Source organism: Orbicella faveolata, unplaced genomic scaffold (assembly GCF_042242905.1).
Source record: "Orbicella faveolata isolate gen_17 unplaced genomic scaffold, um_ofav_v1 contig_34, whole genome shotgun sequence".
Classification (NCBI taxonomy): Eukaryota; Metazoa; Cnidaria; class Anthozoa; order Scleractinia; family Merulinidae; genus Orbicella; species Orbicella faveolata.
In genome coordinates, this window is record NW_028301563.1 from 7083401 (window position 1) to 7098613 (window position 15213).

The 15213-nt window shown below is 38.2% G+C and overlaps 2 protein-coding genes across 2 annotated transcripts; one reads left to right on the forward strand and one right to left on the reverse strand.

Annotated features, from left to right (window-relative positions):
• Nucleotides 1-6118: 6118 nt before the first annotated feature.
• Nucleotides 6119-7745, forward strand: LOC149104460 (uncharacterized). The gene has a single exon (XM_089271415.1). It carries the CDS (start codon nucleotides 6177-6179, stop codon nucleotides 7638-7640), a length of 1464 nt encoding a protein of 487 aa, XP_089127541.1. The 5' UTR covers nucleotides 6119-6176; the 3' UTR covers nucleotides 7641-7745.
• Nucleotides 7746-7821: 76 nt separating this feature from the next.
• LOC149104461 (uncharacterized) lies at nucleotides 7822-12634 on the reverse strand. Its single transcript, XM_089271414.1, has 2 exons — nucleotides 9833-12634; nucleotides 7822-9136 (listed from the first exon to the last, which is right to left on the reverse strand). The coding sequence occupies exons 1-2, from the start codon at nucleotides 10521-10523 to the stop codon at nucleotides 8010-8012; spliced, it is 1818 nt and encodes a 605-aa protein (XP_089127540.1). The 5' UTR covers nucleotides 10524-12634; the 3' UTR covers nucleotides 7822-8009.
• Between the last annotated feature and the right edge of the window lie 2579 nt (nucleotides 12635-15213).

Sequence of the window (15213 nt, forward strand, 5' to 3'; positions counted from 1 at the left end):
ATAGTTCCACGTCGCTCTATTATTGGCTGCGTGAAAATCCATGACGCAATTCAAGTAAAATAACACCATTTGCCCTTGAGGCAACCACGAGATACTGACAATATCGCTTATTTCCGCATTCACAATTCTAACTAGACGTTCTAAGAGCGCTTACTCGGGCTTCGTACCGCAGTATCAAATCGTACTTCACGAGCACTCGTATTGAACACATTAAAAACAAATAAAAGAATCAGGATATTTTCCGCTAAGATATTTACTACTCGAGTTGCTTCGTTGTGTATCCTCCTAATCCAGTCGCAAGTTGTGAGTTTAAACCATTTTGGTTCAAGAATCAAGCACAGTTGTCTACGCATTTATGAGAACTTGTTCGCAAAGAATTTTCCTGGTCTTTTTACAACTTATGACGATTACATTGTACACACGAAGTGTGGCGATCAAAGTAAATTGTGGAGCTAAACATCTTTGCCGTGTTGCATTCTTAAACCCTTTCCAAGAGTCATATCCCCTTTAGAGGGCGAATAATCTCTTTCTAGAGAGCCAAAACGAATCATGATAAACTCCTGGCCTAAACAACAGTCGCATGACAAGGCGTCAAATTGCATTGCTCATAATTTGCATAAACTTTCAAGTTGTGTATTTTGCGAATAACTTCCGAGAATTTGCTACCCTTAACGCAGTTTATGAAGAAATATTCAAGCTACAAATTTTTACTGAATCGAGGCAGGAGTAATTTTAAAAAGGAACTTTTAAAAGGGAAAATGCGGCATTCTGTTTGCTATTTATTTCGGTTTCGTACTCGTCTAGTTCGTGTCACGCCACATGATTTTCTTTAGCAGTCAGACACAGTTTTCTAAAAGAATTGGCGATTACTAAGACTGCTAAGCATATTTGAACTACTAGTGAAATAAATTTGGCTAAACTATCGTCAATGCAGATTTTCCCTAGGACTTTGCAAAAAAACTGGTTCGTCAATAGTCCCGTATGGAACGCCAGAACTGTCTTATGATACTTTTTTTTTTTTTTTTTATATTGGGTGGTTATGTCATTATATTGAGTAGTTATGTTATTATATTCGGTGATTAACTCATTATACTCGGTGCTGATTCCATTATACTCGGTGCTTATGTCTTTATATGCGGTGCTGTCTTCATTATATTCGGTGCTTATTACATTATATTCGGCGCTTCCCTCGTTATATTCGGTGCTTTCTTCGTTATATTCGGTGCTTTTTTCATTATATTCGGTGCTTTTTTCATTATATTCGGTGCTGTCTTTATTATATTCGGTGCTTACTTCATTATATTCGGTGCTTACTTCATTATATTCGGTGCTTACTTCATTATATTCGGTGCTTACTTCATTATATTCGGTGCTTACTTCATTATATTCGGTGCTTACTTCATTATATTCGGTGCTTACTTCATTATATTCGGTACTTACTTCATTATATTCGGTGCTTACTTCATTATATTCGGTGCTTACTTCATTATATTCGGTGCTTTCTTCGATATGATCGTCACCAGTCTTCGCAAGGGGTCGTACAATTTGGAGGTAGTCTAGGGAAAGCCGGGAAAAACGGGTGTCACGAAAACTCAGACCCCGAAACAGACCCCGAAAACTCAGACCCCTCGAAATTAAAAACTCAATGTTATCACCTGAATTGCTCTATGGCCACAATGGGGCGAGATGTTTATCTTCTCTGGTTTATGTTGTCGCGTCGATCGAACGGTGAAACACAAATATTTAACTTCTCAGGTTTATCGCTGTCGCGTCGGTCAAACAGTGAAGAACTAACAAGGTTTAGAACAGCAGCCGACACTGCTTTTCAAAACAGACCTTTTTTATGCAATCGTATGCAGCAAAAACATGTGTTGTTCTCGTTTGATCGCAATCTGCTTTTGACTTTATGTGCGTTACGTGACTGTCGGCACGTAACCCGCAGAAATTAACAAAATTTAGAAAAAGAAAAAAAAGAAAAAAAGGGTACATAGAGATAGCCATGTTTGCGTTCCAACTTATAACGGGAATAGTGAATATTTCTTACAGGAAACAGTAAGTTTCAAACCAAACACTTCTATTTCTTTTTTTTTTTTTTAAATACCGCTTGGATTAGTTAATTATTAAATCTGTCTCGTGGCGGGGCCTTCGCGCCAGTTTTCAATTTTCTATAAAATGTTTAAGCAAGCAGCCGGAACGATGATCCTGCTGGTATACGTTGGATCAATAGTGATCTAATCGGCTTTACATATAAAATGAAGAATACAAAAGCAAAAACCGACACAACTTCTGGGTCTTTCCGTTGTGGCAAAAACTGTGCTACTTGTCCCCACATTTCTCACGGACTTACTACATATACCTTCTTTTCTACCGGGGAAACGCGCGCCATAAAATCCAACCTGACCTGTGACACTAAAAACCTCATCTACATGATTCAATGTAACCGCTGTAATTTACAATACATAGGAGAGACGAAACGACGATTAAAAGACCGATTTAATGAACACCGCCGTACCATAGATAACCCTAACAACAAATCTAAACCTACTACAGCCGCCGAACATTTCCTGTCCTCTCCTAACCACACTGCTAACGACATGCAATTAATCCCCATCGAAAAAATCGTTTCTAACCGAGACTCTATCCGTACGGCCAGGGAAGCTTTTTTAATTCAAAAAGGCAGAACAATTGATCCTAATGGTCTGAACATCCGCGAAGAAACATATTAATTGTTTCCATTTGTTTTCTTTTATTATGTTCTTTTATCATGTTATTTTATTTTACCGTATGCGTATGTTCAATTTACACGATCAATTACTTTTGCGTAGTCCGGTATTACGTAAATATCGGCTACATAAAAACACGCACCAATGTAAAATCGTCCATTGTACCTGAAGAAGGCTGGTTTGGCCAGCCGAAATATAGTACACCTTCAAAAAATCACTCTACGTTGTGTCGGTTTTTGCTTTTGTATTCTTCATTTCAATTTTCGTTCACTCACATTTCGAGACCAGACATGGCGGTTCAATCGGTTCGACCTTCACGTGCTTTTTACGTGTTGACTTTTTACGTGCCGACAGTCACGCAACGCACATAAAGTCAAAAAGCAGATTGCGATATGGCAAGCCGTTTGTAGCAAAATTCAATCCTTGCAATATATGTTTAATCCTTTAAATAATGGTTTTATTTAAACATATAAAAAGGCATTCAATCCAATGGCAAATAAAATTTTTGGTTCAATTCAATCTTTTAATTTTCATGATTCAATCCAATACCTGGAATATTGATTCAATCCAATACCTGGAATATTGATTCAATCCAATACCTGAAATATTGATTCAATCCAATTCCTCGAATATTGATTCAATCCAATACCTCGAATATGGATGCAATCCAATACCTCGAATATTGATGCAATCCAATACCTCGAATATTGATTCAATCCAATACCTCGAATAATGATTCAATCCAATACCTCGAATATTGATGCAATCCAATTCCTCGAATATTGATTCAATCCAATACCTCGAATATTGATGCAATCCAATACCTCGAATATTGATGCAATCCAATTCCTCGAATATTGATTCAATCCAATACCTCGAATAATGATTCAATCCAATACCTCGAATATTGATGCAATCCAATACCTCGAATATTGATTCAATCCAATACCTCGAATAATGATTCAATCCAATACCTCGAATATTGATGCAATCCAATTCCTCGAATATTGATTCAATCCAATACCTCGAATAATGATTCAATCCAATACCTCGAATATTGATGCAATCCACCTCGAATATTGATGCAATCTTCCTGGGCCGAGCGCGGCCAACAGGAACGAGAGTAACTGAGCACTAGAGAGCACTGAAAACATGGCGGGCGAAGGAGAACTAGATTTAGAAGTCGAGTTTCCTAAGTTTCTTGCAGATGTCTTGGATAAAACGGAAATAATTTTTGAGAATTTTGACTCAGAAGTTGCAGAAGCGTACGCCGAAGTTCTTGATCAAACCATTAGTCTGCTTAGGTAAATGAGGCATTGCTACAACCGAGACACAAGGGACACGGAGAATTTAGATTCCATTACTGTCGCTTTTGTAGATGTAAGTTAACCAATTTTTATGTGACGAACATATTTGTTTATTAAAAGCTGTGTGTGCTAGCTTTTTGTGGCAAATAACATAAACTGTGGTAAATTGTGCTACCACATTGGTCTTTGGTATTGTGCATATTTCTGCTGTCCAATCATTACTGGCACACTAAACTTTGAACTGTAAACAAAATTTTTGCAGTGCTATGTACACAGTCAAACATTTTCCTCACAAAAACTGTTTGTGTAAACCTGGCTTTATGTTATTTTTGAAATAAGAACCTTTACATTTTACAAGACAGCAATCATTGAACATTGGGATGTGTTTTAAGTTTTTCAATGTTGTTGTCTCATGTTTTGCATTATTTAACCTGCCTGTGGTACTTCTTTCCTAAAAACGTTGTTTTTCTTGATATTCTATGACGAACATTGCACCAATTTGTTGTGAATATTATCGGGTACCCAGTGCTCAAGGCTAACACTACTGCCAACTAGCCACACATTTCAGTTTTGAATAGAAGATTTTGCACTTTCGCTAGCCATTGTGACAATCATGATGGAATGGAGTACTGGTCTACTGGATGAAAACAAAATTGAGAATTATCCTGACAAAGTAAACCTGAAGAGAATAGAAACTAATGAAAACTGGGAAACTATGAGCAGATTTCATGGAAATAATTGCCTTAATAAGCACATGATAAATATTTAACTATTAAACGGAGATAAAAGAAAATGGTACCACTGATAGAAGTACATCAGAGATTGAACATAAGCATATTCAAGAAAAGCAGGATTCGTGTTTGTGGGAGTGAAATTTTCTTAATGATTATTATTAACATTTTAGATGCAACAAGAAATGTCCAAGATTGACCACTCTCATAAAAAAGTCAGTGAAACTGTGTATTAAAAAGGCTGGCTGGTGCAAAGTTAGTTTTGGCTAGTGACATGAGACCTGTTAGTAGCCATTATGCCATTGCACCAAGAATTTAGTCTTGTGTCCTGGGTACTTTTGAAAATAAGATAACAAATTAACCTTGCAACATTTTAACATCTGTTTTCATAAGCACCTGAAAAATCTACAAGGCAGAGTAGTGCACATGGCAGTTCTAAGATGCCCTGATTTCTCTTCAGTTTAGTTGTGTTGCTAGACGTTAGGCATTCTGTAATTCAAGCAGTTTCTGAGTTTTGTATATCAATGAGAAGAAAGATGAGAAAATAATTTACTTGATACAGGTTGAAGTTTTCTGTTGTGAATTGAGTTGCAAAAATACTTTAGTGGGGCCATAATCTCCTTTACCCAGCCCACACACATGTAGTATTATGCAATTGTCAGTTGCCCAAGTTTAACTGTCACAAGTTCTAGAGCCTCTTGGAAGATGTCTACTCCCATTTGACTTGATTCTTTTAAGGGATCTAACCTTTCCAATACAAATGACTGCACTGAATCATGTTGTCCCAGGTCAATTTCTTCAACTACAACATTGTTATCACTGTCCAATGGAGTTGGACCATCAGGATCATCGCCATAGTATTCAAAATCATATGACTTTCCATTTGAAAGGGGGTTTTCAAGCTGCATCATATGATAAGCCACATTTGTATGGCAAGCCAATTGTAGCAATATTCAATACCTAAATTCAATTTCAATTCAATGCAATTCAATTTCAATTCAATGCAATTCAATTTCAATTCAATGAAATTCAATTTCAATTCAATGAAAATTCAATTTCAATTCAATTTCAATTCAATTTCAATTCAGTGAAATTCAATTTCAATTCAATGAAAATTCAATTTCAATTCAATGAAAATTCAATTTCAATTCAATGAAAATTCAATTTCAATTCAATGAAAATTCAGTTTCAATTCAATGAAAATTCAGTTTCAATTCAATGAAAGTTCAATTTCAATGCAACGAAATTTATTCAATGAAGAAACTAAATCACGATTCAAAGAAAGTATATATAGTTACTCATCCCGTTGAAAATCACTTCCGGTTAGTGACCGGAAATGGTAAGTTGCATTCGGGGTAGTTAGAATACGGGAGCTGTATGCTTTAATTTTTCCGCGGGAACATTTTACTGGCAATATGGCGCGTGCCGAATCAGAGTTTGACGCGGAAAAGGATTTACCCAAATTTTTGTCGTCTGTGCTGGATAGGACAGAGGAATATATAAGCAGCAATGAAACAAACATCAAAGACTTGCAAGTACAATTTGTAGTTCTCGATAGAACTGTAAGTCTTTTGCGTTCTATTGCCTTTGACATTGAGCAAGATCGGATGGAGTGGGAGTCCCTAGCTACAGCCTTTTTAGAAGTACTACGGGCTATCGAAAATCACATCAAAACTCTAGCAGTAGAACCTTCATTAATTTCACGAAGTGAATGCGAAACCCTCAGAACGGGAAATCCTGGGAGACCTCAGTTCTACGTACCTGCCGAAACGTTAGAAGATCTTCTTGGACTTGGATTCTCAATGGCAAAAATTTCTCGGATGTTTGGCGTGTCTCGCTGGACAATTTATCACAGAATACAGTCATATGGCTTGCAAAACACGGTGCAGTTTAGTTTGTTGTCGGATGCGGAATTGGACGAGTTAGTTCTCGAATATATGAGTCGTCATGGATTTACAACAGGGCGAACATACTTAGCCGGGTACCTTAAGTCAGTTGGACTGAGGGTTCAAAGGAGAAGAATTCGTGAGTGTTTGGCAAGGGTGGATCCGGCGAATACTGCCTTGAGGTGGGGGATTGTTGTTTCTCGTAGGCAATACTCGGTCCCGTGGCCAAATTCTCTATGGCATTTAGATGGGCACCACTCTCTTATTCGCTGGGGTCTTGTAATCCATGGGTGCATAGATGGTTTATCCAGACGAATTATGTTTCTCAGATGCAGTAATAACAATCTTTCGCAAACTGTTCTGGAACTTTTTCTGAAAGCAATTGAAAATGATGCGTTGTGGCCATCACGTATTCGTGTGGATTATGGTGTCGAGAATGTACAAGTTTGTGATGCTATGGTGGAAGCAAGAGGTGAAGGTCGGGGGAGTTTTATAGCAGGTCCCTCCACCAGAAATCAGAGAATTGAAAGACTCTGGAGGGACGTGTTCAGGTGCGTGTGCCATCTTTTCTATTACGTGTTTTATGCATTGGAAGATACAAGTTTGCTCAACATCGAGAACCCAACGGATCTATTTGCGCTGCATTTGACATTCATCCCAAGAATAAACCTTGCACTTCGCGAATATATGGAGGCTTTTAACCATCACAAGGTAAGGACAGCAAACCATTGGTCTCCGTATCAGATGTGGGTAAATGGCATGCTAAACAAGGAGAACCCCTTACCACATGGGCAACTAGACGAGGATCCCAATGATCTGGAATTCTACGGTGTTGACCCTGACGGGCCATCTCCATTTGAAGATAGCAATAACAATGTTGTTGTTCCCCCAGTCACATTACCAGTTGAACATCAGTCAGTTCAAGCGAAAGTTCTGGAGCAGATAGACCCACTGGCGTCATCAACACAAATGGGCATGGATATATACACTTAAATTCACCAGATAGTAAAAGAAAGCATTGAAAACATTTAACAACACTATACCTTATTGACAAATTGTGCAGCTATGTGCAGTTGCTGTGTGGGATGTGCAGAGACAAAAAAATCAGGAACAATCATGTAACAGGATTCAATATGGCTGCAAGATTGCCAATCAAGTTCAGTACACAACGTACTTAAGTAACTTCAACTTATTTTATTTCAGTAAAATACAACAGTAACATCAGCAGTTATCTCTGGTGGAACAGATATTATCCTCGCATTTCAATGGATATGACACTGTGATAGAATTAATTAGTGAAAGTTCTTGTGACTAAAAACACTTACAAATAATGTCAACTTTTTGTAACCTATAATCAGAACATTACAGCTTTCCAAAATATGCATTTGCAAAGGCCAAATCATAAAGATTAAATAGTTGCTCCTCACTTGGCAGCAATGAACCATTTGTACATCTTGGTAAGCTCCAGGTATTTGCACAGGTGTTAGCAGTAGGTAGAAAAGGGCATTCTGTGTGGGGGTTTGTGCCATGACTTGTTGCCTCAACGAACTCTATAGAAGGTGCTACTCTAAACCCTAGTAGGGGCTCTTCGTCACTGCCAGTAACAAATTGAAGTATATGCCCCAAAGTGATTGCACCCCTTTGCCGACTTGCTGCAAGTCTGGTGTATTTAGAGAACAACTCATAAATTTCTGTTTCGAAACGGCGTGCATTGCTACCCTCTTCAGAAAAATTTGGTGAAAGAAGGGCCATCAACTTTCTTCTCAATAAAGCATAACTTTGGGAAGGTCTGAAAAGATGAAGGAAGTTAGGTATAGCATTCCCTATTTCATAAAGCCCCAGATTTTTAAAACCAATTCGAAGCTTTGCAATACAAGGGCTTGATGGCTCTTGGGAAGAAAAAAGCGCTTGGAGGTTATCTTCTTTCACAAATCTGGGGATACTGCCATTCTGCAAAGTGCTAAGGGCCATAATAAGTCCAATGGTTGAATAATCATTAGCAAGATGGTCTTTAAGACCATTGTCAAAGTATGTAGCTTTAATATCTCGTAAACATAGGCGAAAGAACTTTTTTCGAGGGCCACCATAATCCTCAGCACACTCACCATAAAATCCAACTGAGAGTGTTAGTCTGGGGTCTTTTAAAAATTGCACTTCATCCATTGCTGATTTTAAAATATCTTGTGGATCGATTAAGATGAAGTTGGTTTCACCCTCTAGACTTTCAGAAACATCTTGCACATCCAGTGGCCTTCCGCTTACAATCACACTTTGTGCATAACGTAAAATTTCTACAGGATTCTCAATGCCATTGGCTCTACAGTAATTTACACAACGCTTTGCAAGCAAATCCACTGATGGATCTTCAGTGTTATCAGCTAGTGTCTCCTCCCCTGCTGACTGAAATCCTGTACTACCCTCTTCAGAAATGGGTACTGATTGCATTTCACTTTGCTTCTGTTGTTCAGAAACTGGTTGACTCAACATTTCTGCCAAAAAAGTAAAATTACAGGATAAATAAATATTTGCTGACAACTTGCCTTGTGAGGAACAAGCCAGAAGCTTTGTACTATGACTACAGAAGGAGATGGATTTTTATGCCAACAAGAGTTTTTACCATGGGCAACTGTTACACACATTGCCGGTTTACTATTAGCACTAGAAATATGATCTGCAAAAATTTTAAAATGAAAAAAAGATCTCTTACTCTATTTTACAGAATTCAAGTACTGTAGTAAAAATGAAATGTTACCATGGTAACAATTTAGTTTTGGCATTAAAACTTTGCCTCAAATAACTCTAGCAAAGGAAGAAAGGCAATTTCAAATTGTCTTAAGTGTCACTCTACAGAGCAATGCTGGCACACCAGGAAATTATTACACTAATAGGCACACAATCTACATTGTTTCGATTTCCACAAATGTATGAGAGTATGTTTAACCTTTGGGGGCCAAACAACCCATTTTCCATTTAACAAAGTTTTCATTCTTGTTTATAATTTATTATCCACATCCAGGACTAGCAAATTAACAACGTTGTCCCCTCCTTGTCTTAGGTTCCCTGGGGATGGTCCATGATACCTTGACATACAAAAAAGGACGCAAATTTAATGTTTTAATGTTAGTATTGTTTTTTTAAAATTGTATTAACTAGGCCCAAATTAATGACAGCAATAACATACTTACCAGGCAAATCATCATGATCTGATGAGCTATTTACGTCACCATCGCATATTAAACAGTTCAGTCCACTTTTCAGTTTAACATAAATAGCTCCTTGTCCGCAGAGCAGTTTCACTTGCTTGTACGAGTACTCTCCACAACTGACAGGTATGCTTAACTTCCGCCGGTTAGCACGAAGAAACACAAAATCCCCATTACCGACTAATGGATGTTTTAGTCTAATTGCATCGCCAATTTTGGATCGAATTTCTGCCTCTCCATCCGTGCTCACTAAATTAACAAATCCTCGAAGCAAAATGTTGTCATGGTTAATTGACAAATTTTCTTCGTCGTCATCGTCGTCCTCCACATACATAAGAGCAAATTCAAACGGTTTAGGCTGTTCTGGAGTTGTTTTTTGTTTCTTTGCTCCACTACTACTAGGCACAGTAGAAGGTGATGCTGCTCGAAGTCGCTCCCGTTGACTCAAGCGAGAACACAATCCTGTACTTCGACTTCTTTGCAACATGGACCGAGCTCGTTCGACAGCACTGGAAACGTTGCTCGTTGAACTGAAGTTATTTCCTGATACCCCTTGTGTAACTGAATCCGTAACGTTCTCATTTGAGCTGGAACTACTACTGGCTAAGACTTGCGAAACCAGTCGCGAGCATTCACCCAGCGAATCTGCAAGATTTCGAAGACTTTCCTCCATTTTGTCGGCTAAAGTGGCGGGAGGAGATTTGGCCGATTCCCGGATGTTCCACCCAAGATGCTTTGCGCATTGAATAAATTTTCATTGAATTGAAATTGAATTTTCATTGAATTGAAATTGAATTTTCATTGAATTGAAATTGAATTTTCATTGAATTGAAATTGAATTTTCACTGAATTGAAATTGAATTTTCACTGAATTGAAATTGAATTTTCACTGAATTGAAATTGAATTTTCATTGAATTGAAATTGAATTTTCATTGAATTGAAATTGAATTTTCATTGAATTGAAATTGAATTTCATTGAATTGAAATTGAATTTTCATTGAATTGAAATTGAATTGAAATTGAATTGAAATTGAATTTAGGTATTGAATATTGCTACAATTGGCTTGCCATACATTTGGTATGGCAACCAGTTTTTTTTCTGTTCTTACATTTTGGTGGCTGAAAGCTTCAGTGAACTGGCAAAGAGCTTGGCTTATCCTTGGTTGAAAAACTAAGTTTAAGGTGAAAAGATGCACTGAATTATCAGTGTCCAGGATGCCTGACAATTCAATGCTATAAAAAGTGTAAAAGTACAAGTGGGAAGCACAACGGAAAACATCCCTCCACAATCTTTCAGTTTGTTGGTTGTGTTGATGGCCCAGCAGTGAAGCTGCCCCTCTCCTCTCTTCTAACCTGCACTGTTGTATCGCACACACCAACGTTTTCAACACCATGATATACTTGTACTCTGAAAGGCCAAAATTCTCCGTCTCTCTTAACAGCATCCAGAAACAATTCTGCTTTATTGTTGGCACTACATTTCAAAAACGTTATTCTCCGAGAAAATCCGTCTATACAGCCGTGAATTAGTATTTTCCATCGGATCAGAGAGTGATGTCCATCCAGATGCCAAAGCGAATTTACGCACCCCATCTCAAGACAGTATTTTGGGGATCTAATTTTGTTAACCTTTCTCTTATTCTTCTCCGTTGAACCCATAACCCAATGGACTTAAAGAAACCTGCAATGAAGTTATATCCAGTAGCACTCCTGTGGTTAGAAATGTACTCTTGACTGATTTTGGTTCCTTATCAGCTAAGCTGTAAAAACCCCTCACATCTTCTAAGCCATACCGCCTGGGGGCGGTATTGCCTATATGGTCTATATAGGTATGTGACGCTCTGAAGGGTATGGTTTTCAAGCAGTTTAGGATAGGGTATATAAATCAGAGTGTTTGGGTCTAGAATAGGGTATAATTTTTCACAAAACTGACTAATTGGTTGAAGATTTTATCTAGACTAGGGAAACCAGGAATTGTCACTCAAAAATATAAAAAAATCAAATCGGCAAGTTTAAATTTATGCAAATCAGCCTCAACAGTGTCGATAGATGGGGGGATTTGGGGAGTTTAGTCTAGTACAGGGTAGCAAAATTCAGCTGACCTAGCTCTGGTATAAGCTAAGGGTTCCAGGGTCCCAGCGGCACATCCCCACCCAGAAATTCCCAAAGTACCCCCCCCCGGGCCATACCGTGTGTCACTCTTCTGTGAATTGTCCATCTCGAAACTCTGTTATCGTTGTCCAGACGAATCCTAGTCCTCAAAGTTTCTCAAGCACCTCAACAGGAATTTTAAGAAATGGTCTTCCATGCTTTCCTCTTTTTTCGCTTTCTATCGTAATGGATTCCGCAGTAAAAATTGACGGAGTAATAGCTTTGCGACGCAACACACTGAGCACATCGACAAAAGCGACAGCAATGGAATCTAAATTTTCGTTGTCCCTTGTGTCTCGGTTGTAGCAATGCCTCATTTACCTAAGCAGACTAATGGTTTGATCAAGAACTTCGGCGTGCGCTTCTGCAACTTCTGAGTCAAAATTCTCAAAAATTATTTCCGTTTTATCCAAGACATCTGCAAGAAACTTAGGAAACTCGACTTCTAAATCTAGTTCTCCTTCGCCCGCCATGTTTTCAGTGCTCTCTAGTGCTCAGTTACTCTCGTTCCTGTTGGCCGCGCTCGGCCCAGGAAGATTGCATCAATATTCGAGGTGGATTGCATCAATATTCGAGGTATTGGATTGAATCATTATTCGAGGTATTGGATTGAATCAATATTCGAGGAATTGGATTGCATCAATATTCGAGGTATTGGATTGAATCAATATTCGAGGAATTGGATTGCATCCATATTCGAGGTATTGGATTGAATCAATATTCGAGGTATTGGATTGAATCAATATTCGAGGAATTGGATTGCATCCATATTCGAGGTATTGGATTGAATCAATATTCGAGGAATTGGATTGAATCAATATTTCAGGTGTTGGATTGAATCAATATTCCAGGTATTGGATTGAATCAATATTTCAAGTATTGGATTGAATCAATATTCCAGGTATTGGATTGAATCATGAAAATTAAAAGGTTGAATTGAACCAAAAATTTTATTTGCCATTGGATTGAATGCCTTTTTATATGTTTAAATAAAACCATTATTTAAAGGATTAAACATATATTGCAAGGATTGAATTTTGCTACAAACGGCTTGCCATATTGCGATCAAACGAGTATGTTTCAGAGAACAACACATTTTTTTGCTGCATACGATTGCATAAAAAAGGTCTGTTTTGAAAAGCAGTGTCGGCTGCTGTTCTAAACCTTGTTAGTTCTTCACTGTTTGACCGACGCGACAGCGATAAACCTGAGAAGTTAAATATTTGTGTTTCACCGTTCGATCGACGCGACAACATAAACCGGAGAAGATAAACATCTCGCCCCATTGTGGCCATAGAGCAATTCGGGTGATAACAATTGAGTTTTTAATTTCGAGGGGTCTGAGTTTTCGGGGTCTGTTTCGGGGTCTGAGTTTTCGTGACACCCGTTTTTCCCGGCTTTCCCTAGACTACCTCCAAATTGTACGACCCCTTGCGAAGACTGGTGACGATCATATCGAAGAAAGCACCGAATATAATGAAGTAAGCACCGAATATAATGAAGTTAGTACCGAATATAATGAAGTAAGCACCGAATATAATGAAGTAAGCACCGAATATAATGAAGTAAGCACCGAATATAATGAAGTAAGCACCGAATATAATGAAGTAAGCACCGAATGTAATGAAGTAAGCACCGAATGTAATGAAGTAAGCACCGAATGTAATGAAGTAAGCACCGAATATAATGAAGTAAGCACCGAATGTAATGAAGTAAGCACCGAATATAATGAAGTAAGCACCGAATATAATGAAGTAAGCACCGAATATAATGAAGTACGCACCGAATATAATGAAGTAAGCACCGAATATAATGAAGTAAGCACCGAATATAATGAAGTAAGCACCGAATATAATAAAGACAGCACCGAATATAAGGAAAAAAAGCACCGAATATAACGAAGAAAGCACCGAATATAACGAGGGAAGCACCGAATATAATGGAATAAGCACCGAATATAATGAAGACAGCACCGCATATAAAGACATAAGCACCGAGTATAATGGAATAAGCACCGAGTATAATGAGTTAATCACCGAATATAATAACATAACTACTCAATATAATGACATAACCACCCAATATAATAAAAAAAAGTATCATAAGACAGTTCTGGCGTTCCATAGTCCCGCATAATTCCCCGCACGATTTGTCTCCAAAATCACACAATAATAAACTTACCTTACATTCTAGTCCAACCGCTGGTCAAGGTGAACGAAGACTCTGGGAACGAGATTGGGCCGAGTAAGGAAGAAAGCGTGCGTGCGCCCATGTCTTGTCCCAATCCCCTTTAGTCAAAACGTCTCGCCCCATAACCCCTACTGAATTTCGAGAGAAAAACAGACTGCCAGTGGTCTAGTTACATTTACGTCAAATTGGCGAAATTAAAGCTGTTTTCCTTCAGTGGAACCCAGCCCTGGGAAACGACATAATAAGACTAAAAACCTCCTAACTTGCCATAAATCGGCCTAGAAACCTCATAGGAGCTATGGAAATACACAACTGAAGAAAGGTAGACATATCTTAATTCATATCCCTCCGTATTTTTTACGCTTAAGAATTCAACCGTCTTCCCATACAAGTCGTTATATTTCGACTGTTGCATAGGCTGAGTACTAAAATAAATATTTAGGAAGCAATATCAGCCCTAGCAGGTTTTCATGTGTTTCCTATTTCCTGATCGAATTGGAATGCTGGTTTTTTTCAATAGGGAGGAAAACTGGAGAACCCGGAGAAAAACCCTTAGAGCAAGGCGAGAACCAACAACAAACTCAACCCACATATGACACCGGGTTGGAATTGAACCCGGGCCACATTGGTGTAATTATTGAGGTGTCCGTTAGCAATGGTTCGACTGTATTGTATTTGCCTTATGCCTCAATGGTAAAGTTATTAAATCTAAAGAATGACTATTCATGCAACCGAAGGCCGGTTAACAAGAACAAAGTCAGCATTTTCTGAAATTGAGTTGTGTGACTACAGTTTGGTTAAATAGGAATCGAAACTTATCATATATACAGAGTATTTGTTGTCATTATTAGTATTACGAGAAAGCCTAACAATTTCTCCAGGGTCCTGTGCGGGGACACACCGGAACACTTTTGATCGATTTCCTGAAACAGACGTGAAAAGATTCAGGTGAGTTATTGTTAACAGCGCGTAAAGGTCGTAAAACGAAATAATTCAAACGAGTTTGCCTTTCATTTGGGTA

Excerpts from the sequence above, each read along its gene's own strand:
- LOC149104460 (XM_089271415.1), top strand. The coding sequence starts at position 6,177 with ATGGCGCGTGCCGAATCAGAGTTTGACGCGGAAAAGGATTTACCCAAA.
- LOC149104461 (XM_089271414.1), bottom strand. The coding sequence starts at position 10,523 with ATGGAGGAAAGTCTTCGAAATCTTGCAGATTCGCTGGGTGAATGCTCG. Across the intron at positions 9,137-9,832 it reads AGATCATGATGATTTGCCTG|AAATGTTGAGTCAACCAGTT; the intron begins GTAAGTATGTTA and ends CTTTTTTGGCAG.